Here is a 12,320-nt window from a genome sequence, read left to right as displayed (position 1 = left end):
TAAAATTAATATATAAAAGTATAATTATAATTTTAACCCATATAATGGATCCCATATTCTACTAACTCATTTCCGTTCATATTTTATTATTATAAAATTAATATATAAAAGTATGATTATAATTTTTTTAACCTATATTTTATTATATTTCTTTAAACTAGTGTCGAATCAAATGTTAATAAGAGTTACTACATTTTGTCATTTCGATATGTCCCATAATAAGAGTCTCATTTCACTTTTACTAAGTAAGTCTTACATTCTACTAACTTCACTCAAATTCTACTATAAAACCAATATAAAAAAGTGGACTTCATATTCTACTTTCTTTTTTCAATCCACTATTCTTTATATTTCTTAAAATTCGTGTCCACGCCAAATGTGACTCTTATTGTAGAACAGAGGGAGTAACTTAATTAATACTACATCCGTTTTATGTTAACAGAGTCATTTTGTCAAAAAGTAATCCTTCATGTTACTTTATTAGTACCTTTCACTTAACAAACTATTCTTAAACTCTGTGCCGAAAAGAAATGTCTCTATTAACATGGAACGGAGAGAGTATCTACTTAATCTTAATGCGAACTTACAAACCCAGAAGAGTTTTAAAAAAATTGTTGTAGTATTAGAAATGAAATAAAATGTTCAGTATTAATACTCCCTCCGTCTACCAAAAATAGACAATGTTATGAATGGCACGAGTTTTGACGTATAATTAGTTTAGTAAGAAAGATGTAGGGAAAAAAGGTAGTGGAATGAGTGATGGTGGATTGTAGGGTCCACATTTAGAATGATGTGTAGGGGATTAGTATTGATTGAATTTTTTTAAGTTTTAGACTTAGTCTAATTTTAATGTACATCCTAAAAATTTTCAAGTTTTAGACTTAGTCTAATTTTGGTGTACATCCTGAAATAGTAAAACTTAGTCTAATATTGTGTACGGTGAAATGGTTCAATATTAATGGTATTGTCACGTAAGATGAATACAAATAAAGTATTCCCTCCGTCCCATAAAAGTTGAGACAAAACTTTTGGGCACGGAGATTAAGAATTTATATTAAATAAATAGGAGAGATGAAAAAAGTAGGAAAGATAAGAGAGAGTAAAATAATTGATGGAATAAAGTAAGAGTGATTAAATGTTTTGTCTTTTGTTAAAAAAGGGAATGACTCGACTTTATTGGGACGGACTAAAAAGGAATACGACTCAACTTTTATGGGACGGAGGGAGTATTATGATTATAAAAGTGTGATTATACCATTAGGGCATGTTTGATAAGATGGTAATACCAAGATAAAGAATTATATGTAGATATTTTTAATTATTTGATATTATATTTAAGCTTAACTCAAAGTCCAATACTATAAGACAACAGCCATTAGGGGTGGGAATACAGATATCGGGTATTAGGTTTACCCGTACCCAACCCGATACCCGCCGGGTATTGGGTATCCAATATCCACTTTTGTGGGATTGGGTATGAGATTGGATATTGAAATTTAAGATAATTCGGGTATTGGGTAACCCGAATGAGTATCGGGAATTACCCGAATACCCATTTATTATTTTAAGTATTTTTATAAGTTAGGTTTAGTCATTTCGGGCTTCAAGTGCCGGACTAATTTATTTACTAATTATAACTTTCTCTAAACTTATAGTATAAATAAGTCAATCTCTATTACTCTAGGTCACTGCTTCTGTATTTCAATTAAATGCGTAACTTTTACGGTTTTACTTACATTACCAATCCTCATAAATATAATCGTGTACACTAAAATAAAAGTAACCCATTTTTTTTTATAGTTTTATACTACACAATAAATGCAACAATAAAGATATTAGTCTATTTAAATATTTTCTATAGTAATATAAATATAATTATAATTTGATTTTTTTTATTAGTTATTAACACATGTAAAGAGTCAAGTATTTGGGTACCCGATTCGTCGGGTTTGGATACTCGGGGCGGGTATTGGATTATCCGAAAATATATTGGGTCGGGTATCGGGTGGAAATTTTAGATGATTTTCGGGTTTGGATACCTGGTTTTTTCGAGTCTGGTATCCACGGATACCCGTATTCCCACCATTAACGGCCATACCCAATCTTGTCATAATTAAAACTTTAACCTTGTTTATGTAATCCACCAATTTGTCAAGTTAAGCCACCATTATTTAATGCTATACAAATTTAGATAATTTCTTTTTTATTAAACAATTACGAAAAAAATCTTATTTCTACATATCTTGACAAAAAGCCCGTATTTCTTATCTTGTTTCACATATCTTCTCATATTACACCTTTCTTATCAAACATGTCCTTATAGTTTGGTCTATTTTGTTTAGATTGTCCCACTAATTAGAGTGACGGAACTGGCACATGCAAAGCTGCCAATCGGTGGGCTTGGCCAGTACCGGACTATTAGAGCATCTGCATCGGTACTTTCTCTGAAGGACGGCGTCCGTGCCGTTGGCACGGCATTGTGATGTCCGCCGCTGTACTCTTGCCGACAGCACGGCGCTGCTCGATGCATCGAGCACGTCCGTGCCGCTGAGCAGACCGACGTGGCGCGATGGGATTGGCCAACGACATTTTCATTTTTTTAATACAAATTTAATTTAAAAAATCATTTTTAAATAAAAAAATAAAATATTTTCCCAATTCCCAATAAATTATATCCGTTTTCTCACAACTTTTTAATTTATTTTTTAATTTTTTTCCCCAAAATTCACATTTTCATCTATAAATACCTCATTTTCACTTAAAAAATTTTCCACCACACTACACAATTCTCATCTAAATTCTCTCATCAATTCTCAATCTTTCACTCTTATAAAAAAAAATTCCGGCTCCGGCGATCACCCCTCCGACTCTTGCGGTTGGAACCACGAATGGTTCGGCTCAACTGCTGGGGTTTGGTGCCCCTTGCACACTGGAAGACTTGTACAAAACAAATAAATCAGACAATGATCTATTTGACCGATTTGATTCTCCAAAGAATCCACGATTGCTCGTGCATTCTCCACGTGAAGATCATCAATACTAGACCACGGATCTTCTGACTGGTTCCCGAATTGTATCTCGATATCAGGATGGGCTAATCTTATCAAAATACTAGGACTCGAATAAGGAAGACAGAACTTTTTCACGGAGGAGAGCTGAAAAACCTCACGGAGGAGAAATATATAAAAAAAATCGTTCCCTACTAAAAGGAGGAGACGGAACACTATTTCTCTCTCTTGGAAAAGTGATTTCTGTCTCATTTATTCTCCTATTTATATTAAGTTCTTATTTAGGCCCAGACATGGATCTATGGAAGGTTTTGGATATGGACTCCCCCAATTTGCTTTTTACTAATTAAATTGAACCCACGATTTAATACAAGCTTATATTGGAATATTACGAGCAGCCACTACAGAAGCAATATTGAACTCTCCCCATCCAAATCTAAAATTACAAGTAATCCGGATTTCCATTTTGTTTGTTGTTTATTTCCCGCGCTTAAGATATAAATGTCCATTAATTAATTAATGTCTGCTATGGACTTAATTAATTAATATCTTATTAATTCAAAGAGTGGACTTAGCAAGAAACACTTAATTATTATTCATAGAGCGATAAAACTCCAACTGGCGAGTTTTCTGAATAATAAAACCTTGTTCGAGCTCCTCTTGAGGACATTATCAAATGAGACTCACCTCGCGCGCGATTCAACATAATAGCAATCCTAGCACCGCTAGATATTAATCACCACTACCCAATATATCAGCATTATTGGATTGCGAAAAACCCGTACCATTTGATAAGTCAAAGTAGTGCGTAATCAATACCGTATGCTCAATGCTAACGTATGTAGATTAAGAAATAGTTATTTATCAAGACCTAATCTTTCAGTAGATAGCATAAAGACACGTCTTGCTGTTAGATCCATTCAATGGTATACCACACCAACGTCATCTTATTTCAATAAGGCTTAGAAATAATCGGACTGACATTGCAACCTTTCACGATAGGTAGTCTAAGCCTATATGGGTTGTGAAATTCTTCTTTTTCTTTTGCAAAACATGGCATAGACCCGACTGTGTTACCTTAAAGTGGACGTCGCCCTCAACTAGTCTACTAAGCAAAAGACTTAGACTTTGTTTGCTTCTTATAGATTTAAATGTTTATAAAACATCTTATAAATGCAAGCAAACACAATGTAATAATAAATTGATTTTATTCGTGCGAAACTGCTCGAATAATACTGAATCGGGTTAAAAGTGGATTATAGAGTTTTACGTGTACAAGCAAGATTCTATTCGAGCGAAACTTGCTCGAAACATGCTTTTCAGTATACCAAACCTAACAATCTCCCACTTATACCCAAAACATGCTTTCGAGTATACCCACTGCCAAAAACTCTCCCACTTATACACAAAGCAGGTATTGTAACTAGATATATCGAACCACCATTCATTTCACATCATGTTTGAACATGTTGCCACAAAGGCATTTTATGTAGAAAATATGCTTCTTTGTTCTCTGATCATATCTTTTCCACCATAATGTCTTTGTTGCGTACTTGATCTTTTATTAATTTCATATCTCAATGTGATTGCTTAGCTTTATTAGCTCGTGTGTCCCTTGAGTTAGCCTTCACTAGAGTAATCACATCCAAATGTAGTACTCATAGGCTTACTCAAACTTACGATTAAAGCTATTGGGAAGATACTCCTAAGGTAAACACATATTCAGAGAATGACTTACTCGATCACTGATTAGTCATAAAACTAAGTCAGTGTAACCCCAAGGACATTACATGAATAACTGGTAAACTGGAATATAACATTTAGTCTTTCTCAAGTACTATATGGTATACTCTTTACCTCAATCAAAGTCCTTTGCCATGATTAATATGATATACGCTTTTCATGCATAAGCACAACTAATATCAAACTTAGTACATATTATAGCATATATGAGACAACTATCTCTGAAACTATTCTCATAATTCTTGATCTCACTAAGCGTCAAACGACACTTGACTAGAGACAAGACAATTCCATCTTGAAAGGTATAAACCTTTTCATGGAATTTCTAATGCTAAAATGTTCCAAGTAATGTGTAGATATATGATTCCTAAGAGAATCTCAACATTCTTTCTAGCAATCTTAAAAGGACTTAGATGCTAAAAATGTAATTAGTTTCTCTTAAATCCTTTATCTTAAACTGGGCAGACAACCAGTTTCCTACGCCAGATGCCAATTTTAGTTGTTTGCAACTTTTGTAGATTTCATCATCGTAGAGTACCAATAATACCATATGTAATGCACTTTCAACTTCCTTGTGCTTACAGCACTGTTAAGGACACAAGTCAAATTCCAAATATTTGACAATTTTGATAAAAACACATATACTCTTATTTAGATGTCTGCCTAAGACCACGAAGGTCTATATAATCTTCCAATCATGCGTTTCTTGCCCTTAATTACATATCCATTAGAATGTTCTAGTAGATGATTTCCTCAAGACTTCTATTTATAGAAGGCTGTCTTGACAATCATAATACATACATTCAAATTTATATAAGTTCTAATAGACAATATGATCGAATAAATCCTGGCACAACGATAGCGAGAAGATAATTCTCTATGGGCATAACCCATTGTCATTGTCTAGCCATTTGAGATCCACATTTGCACTTGCAAAGATACTTGCTCCCACTGACTGACATAACTTGTAGGTAGTATTGCAAGTCTTGTAAAACAAGTTGTCTATCTTAGATTGTAATATGGAATCTATCACCTTCTCAAAGATGATTATCCAAATTAACCAATACTACATTGTAGTTACAGGGATTATGTTCAACTTAATCTAAGACTGAGTCTTACGACACTCTTGAGACCCATGAACTTGTTGTGTTCCAGTGGAACGCTCCCACTACGATATGGTTCTTACAATCTTAAGTACTGAAGTTGATTTTATTAGTGCAAAAGTTTCTAATAGTATGACTTCTTGATAATGTGGAAAATCCGATATCTCTCTCTTTATTTTAAGAGTTATCACGTTGTTAGGCTTGTAGTTCATCTCTTGATCTTTATACAAGAATTATATCTTTGAAGATTACAGAACTTATAACCTTACATCATTTGGGACAAACCTTAAAACATGCCTCGGTACTCAACTCCAATTTCTTGGACACTTTTCCAACACGTGTTGGAACAACATTACACCTTGAGATGTTCTAGAGTAGAGACGCTCTAGTCCACAACTCGTGTTTTGTAGAAGGTACTGATGTTGGTAGTTTCTTTAACGTTTATCACATCAATGATAAGATTTTAATGAGTACAACTCATCACTTAATCAAACTTGTCTTAGAAAGACTTCGATTCCTTCTTAAAAACCATAAACTTTCCCCAAATTCCGGTTTTTCCCATGAACTTTCAAATTTGTTTTTAAAACCACGAACTTTCGATTTGTATGCAATTTGCCCATCCGACCCGAATACCCAATTACCACTTAAATTCCGGCACGAAATTGTCCAGCGCGGACGCCGTAAAAATGACTGGGCAACGGCGTCGTTTTATGCACGCCCTAATTTAAAACACATATCATAATGTATTTGAGTATTTCTTCGACATTTAAGCTCGATTTAAGCCTGATTTGGAGCATTTTCTTCGAGATTTCAACTCCAGGTAGGTGTATTCTTCAATTCAGCGTTTGCTTTTGTGTTGAAAATTGGTTTCCAATTTTTTGCAGCCCGATTTGCTTTTTAAGTTTATTTGGGCAATTTGTTTTCGAATTAGGGGTTTTTTTGGGTAATTTTGGGTAAATTGTCAATGAGTTGAACTGAAAACTTGGGTGTTGGAAGCTTAGGTGCTTGAGATGTTCACAAACATCATGTTGGAGTTCCGGTTGGAATCATAGGGAATATGTTATATGCAATCATGGAGTTCGTGCTGAGATTGGGACATCCAGGACTGAAACTAATCCCGGAAGACGATTTTATCGTTGCGCTTCCTGGAAGGTATTTGTTGCGTCTCTATTTCACCGCTGTAAGCTGACACACACTTTGAATTTTATGGAATTTTATTTAATTTTTTAGAACGATGACTGTAAATTCTTTCGGTGGATTGAACCTTCTTCTCCGTTAAGCCTACACATTGAACTTAAGACGACCCGGGCAGCAAGAGACCAGTTTGAAGAAAAATGGAGATGTCAATACTTGAAGGCTATCTCCCTTGAAGAGAAATTGAATGCAAAGATCGAAGAGTGTGAAGTGAAGAAAGAAGAGTGTGAATCCCTTCAATTAAGGATTGAAAAATTAGGGAAAAAGGTGCTAAAGTTACAGATAGTGATCATGTTGTTGCGTGTGATAATATTTGTCCTAGGTTGGTAATGTTTATGTATGATCTTTTCTTTTGTGTTTGGTAATGTTTATGTAATGGATGATGGTGAATTTATAGGCTTTTGGTACCTTAGTGTGGGATGTTAATGTTATGTATGTTTATGTAAATAATGGATGATGGTGAATTTGTAGCCTTTTGGTACCTTATTTTGAGATGTTAATCTTAACATTGAATTAGGCTTATTTGCAGCATGAGATGATGATGGTTCTATCAAAACAGCATCCAAAATAATGTTAATTGTCAAAGCATATGTGTTTATAAACTATCTAGTGTGCATAAACTTAGATAAAACACAACACAAAAGTAGAACATCAAATGTAGATGTATGAACATGTAGTTAGATACATCATCAAGGTTTGCCAAAATACTTAAGGCTGATCATAGTTTGCCCAAAGCTGATCAAAGTATGCCAAAATAATGAAGGCTTTACAAAGTTTGCCAACACACTTCATAAAAAACCAACATAAGAGCATCCACAATAGAAATAGGCCAGCCATAGGCCAGCCTCTCTCTCTCTCTGTCACGTCATCAGCACTAAAAATCCACCTGCCACATCAGCAAAGGCTAGCCATAGACCAGCTGCAATAAAAAAATTCAAAAAAACTACATTTTACGGAATAAAATTTACGATTAAATTACAGAAATAAATTTACGAGATATATACGGGAAAACTCATTCATTTCATAAAATAAAAAAAGTACATAGATAAAAAAATACATGATTTTTTTTATAAAAAAACGGGCTTCCACGCACGAGCCCCGCCGCTCTCTACTCCTCGTCGGCGCCACCCGGGATATCTGAGCCCGCGTCTGAACCCCACACCAGTGCCCTCGAGGCATCCAAATCCACCTGCATGTTCTCGAGCATCGAGTAGAGAAACCTCTTCTCCGTGGGGTCAGTGGCGGCCTTCCACTCTTGGAAGACCGTGTACATACGTTCCTCCGTCTTTGCACGCGAGAATAAAGTGTACGCACGTGGGGGTGGGGGATCCTCCCCTCGCTACCCGTTGAGCCCGCTTTTGGCCAACCGGGCGAGGGCGGCGAGTAGGGGATGGAGGGGACGGAAACTCCTCAGCATCCGGGGGGAGGTCGTGGAATCCGCCGCTGCTGCCGCTGTAGTCGCCGGAATAGTTCAGCCTCTGCTTCTTCGGCCACCCAACGTCGCACCCCGCCCGGAACTTCTCGGAGTCCTTTAGCAACACATAGCATTACCAGAAGTTGAACTCCTTATACTTCCCTGGCAAGGGGAACTGACTCTCCGCTATCCTCCGGGCGTCCTCCTCATTCTGCCCACTAGTAAGCTGGCGAAGGGCGTTGGCGTACAACCCCGAAAATCGGCCGACCGCGGCCCTGATCCGTTCCCACCCCTTTCGGCACTCCTCCCCGCTGTAGTCCTTCCTGTGCGGGCAGTTCCTCCTATAGTCTGCTCTAATCTTCGCCCACATGTTGACGACCCACTGGTTGTTCGCAACCAGCGGATCGTCGCAAACCGACAACCACTCATTGGCCACGCCGGCGTACCCATCCTCCGTCCACTTCCTCCGCGCGGGGGTGTCGTCAACAGCGGGGTGTGACGACTCGCCGACCACCTTGCCCTTCCCCTTGGCCTTCTTCTTCTTCGGCGAGGCCCGACCCGCTGGAACAGGAGTGTCCGGATCCCCGAGATCGATCCCCATCTCATGCAATGACAAAAGGTCATCGCCAGTGAACTGGGTCGACGTGTGAGATAAAGCCGTCAAAAAATCAAGAGAGGGACGATAGACCGTGTCTCCCCCCCTCCCGGTGACCCCTGCATCCCGGGATGCATACCGGGCTGCATACCGTGCTGCATCCATCCCCGCCACATCATCCCCATCATCTGCTGCTGCATCTGGGGCATACCTCCCCACCCCGGCGCTGTCTGCCCGCCGCTCGCCTGCACCCCGCCCGGCATCCCCCACGGCATCCCCCACTGTATCCCCCCCTGCGTCCCCTCGGCGCTCAAGCCATCATCCCCATCAACTGTTGCCAAGGGACGTTAAACCCTTGGCCCATCTGCTCGCCCATCTGGCTCCCATCTGTGTACCGTGGGAGTCTGAGAGCCGCTCGTCGTCGGACTGGACTCGTTGTTGTTGTCCATCGCTTGATATTGCTCTTGTACAAAAATTTAGAGAAAGAGAAAACTTGTTAAAACAAGTGGTTCAAATGAAAATGAAACTAAAATCGCGTATATATAGGTTTTCAAAAAAAATTTTAAAAAAAAAACAAAAATTGGCGCTGGCCGATCGGCACACCACAATGGCGGCCAGCGCACCCGAATCGACTAGTCCACGCCGATTTTCTCGCCGATTCTCGGCTAGCCGGTTGCAATGGTTCGGCTAGCCGATCGGCTAGCCGATCGGCTAGCCGCTATTGTGGATGCTCTAAATGTTCATAAACTGCCTAAACCCGGCTCTCTTGGGTGGCTAAGACAGATTGTGCTTCAAATCCTGAGGGTGCTTGTTGCTGGCGTGCTCGGCCTGTCTGTGGGCGTGCTCGGCCAATCTGAGGGCGTGCTTGGCCTGTCTGTGGGCGTGCTCCTGTACGTGGGCGTGCTCCTGTCTGTGGTCGTGCTCCAGTCTGTGGTCGTGCTCGTTGCCGGCGTGCTTGTGGCTGCAGGTTTACAGGTACCACCTTTCGAGGTCGTCCTGGCTTATCCTAATAAGAACAACACAAACTTAAAGTGAGATTTGAATGGATTGAAGTGCATTGTACCAAATCCATATGCATACCATAAGTATAAGTGCATTGTACCTTCTCCTTTGATGGCTTGGCAACTGGATCATTTTTGCACGATCTAGTATTGTGACCCTGCTGAAGGCATCTCTGACAAGTCATGACACATGTCTTTCGAAGTTTGTGGGGCCTAGATGGATCCTTCTCCAGTGGGTCCCTCTTCCTCATTTTCTTGGGTTTGCCAGGCATCTTCTTAGCAGGAGGTGGGTTGACCTTGTATCCTTCAGCCTCAGGCCACATGTTGTCACCATTCAAAGGTGGAATGCCAAAGCTGTGAGCCAGTTTGTACTTCTCCAAAGTGTAGTACTCATTCACATATGATTCAACATTTTCATACAAGAAAGATATAACTGAACAAGCATGAATACAAGGGATTCCTGTAATATCCCAAACCCTACACCCACATGATCTCAAGGCTGGTGTGACTACAAATCTATTTTCTTCATAAGTAACCTCAAACTGACCCCCCAAAGCAGGCGTAGTGATACAATACCTGCTCTTATACATCAAATCCTCCACTTTTTTTCTTATCCTAGGACACAATACATCATGATTGTCACGCACCTCATGCAATTTCCTATAACATCTCTCCATCAAGGAAGATCTAATGTCCTCTAACATATGTATCACATGCTTAGCCCTTGCATCAACAATATAAGCATTAAAGCTTTCACACACATTATTCAAGTTGGAATCATTTTTCTGAACAGGAGTGATGAAAGCCTTACAAAACCTGGTGATGTTTTTGGTCATTAATAGAGCAAATGCTTCAGGCAGCTCCTTTTCAAATTCATTGCATGCTGCACGATATTCCTTTACATAAGTGCTCCTCACAACTTGCTAGAACAAACTCTTCAGAGTTGGGCCCTTGTGAGTCTTTTTCAAATTTGAATACACATGCTTTGCACAATTTCTATGCTCGGCCAGAGGAATGAATTCCTTAACAACATTCTCCAATCCCTATAATTAAACAAGCATGATGTAAGTTTATTAAAAGTTATAAGCTTCATAAAAATCATTGAATTTGTTGGAATAGTGTACCTTTTGTTGGTCACTAATGACAGTGATTCCAACACCTTCACCCAGGTTCAAGTCTTCAGCCAAAATGCTCAAGAACCATTTCCAATTAACCTCATTTTCTGCTTGAACAACTGCCCATGCTATGGGAAAAATTTGGTTGTTCCCATCACTTCCAACTGCTGTCAGAATTGCACCTCCTAAATATGTCTTCAGTAATGCTCCATCAAGTCCAATAACTCTCCTACAACCCATCATAAATCCCATCTTCAAACCACTAAAGCCAATGTAAATTCCCTTGAACACAGACCCAATACCCACATCAATCTCAAACCTACCTTCTTTGTCTACCCTCATCAACTCTAGGACATAACTCCTAAGCTTCCCATAATGCTCCTCCACTGAGCCTGACAGCAACTCTATTATCTTTCTCTTGACATTATACAACTTCCATCTGGATGCATCATGTGCAAACCTCTGCACTAAGTCTGCTCTCAATTCCTTAACAGTTGTGTCAGGCTTAAGCCTAAACACATTCAAATACCTCTTTGCAATCTAGTTTGCAGAAACTATTTTGCTTCTCATATTCCTAGGACAAGTATGTTCAAACTCCACTCTTCTTAACATGAATGCCCCAGTGGTGTTGATGTAACTCCCATAGCACTTCCACTTACATGGTTTCTTGCAAGAAGCTTCCACTTGGTTCTTACAGACCCTTTTGAAGCGTATTTTCCATCCATTTTCAATGGCATTAGTTGTCAAAGCATCCCTAACTTGGAATCCATCCACAAATCTCATTCCAGTTGTAACTCTCAATGTCTTGTGATCACATTTAGGATTATACACACGCCTCTTATGTCTTTCTCTAATCCTTGCCCGGACATCATCCTCATTAGTTGAATCAGAAACAAAATCACCATCAGAATCCACAAAGTCTGACTCCCCATATCCATCTGCAGTATTAGTCACCCCACCACCAGAGACAATACCATTGAATAGATCATCAGTTATTACCCTCAAGCTTGCTTTCTTAAACTTGTCTTTAGACTTGATGAATTCATCATCATCTGATATGAATCCATCCAAGCTGGAGTCTTCATCTGAATCACCTTCCCTTTCAGTAGATGGAAGGTAGCTCCCATCTTCATACTCATCCTCTTCT

General features: G+C 39.0%; 1 protein-coding gene across 1 annotated transcript; it reads right to left on the bottom strand.

Annotated features, from left to right (window-relative positions):
- Positions 1-9,808: 9,808 nt before the first annotated feature.
- Positions 9,809-12,022, bottom strand: LOC148923228 (uncharacterized). Its single transcript, XM_089061433.1, has 3 exons — positions 11,183-12,022; positions 10,160-11,101; positions 9,809-10,063 (listed from the first exon to the last, which is right to left on the bottom strand). The coding sequence occupies exons 2-3, from the start codon at positions 10,892-10,894 to the stop codon at positions 9,809-9,811; spliced, it is 990 nt and encodes a 329-aa protein (XP_088917559.1). The 5' UTR covers positions 10,895-11,101; positions 11,183-12,022.
- Positions 12,023-12,320: the final 298 nt, after the last annotated feature.

Source organism: Salvia hispanica, chromosome 6 (genome assembly GCF_029641045.1).
Source record: "Salvia hispanica isolate PSC_SH4W2 chromosome 6, Shi_PSC_v1, whole genome shotgun sequence".
Lineage (NCBI taxonomy): Eukaryota > Viridiplantae > Streptophyta > Magnoliopsida > Lamiales > Lamiaceae > Salvia > Salvia hispanica.
This window is presented reverse-complemented; position numbering and strand designations above follow the sequence as displayed.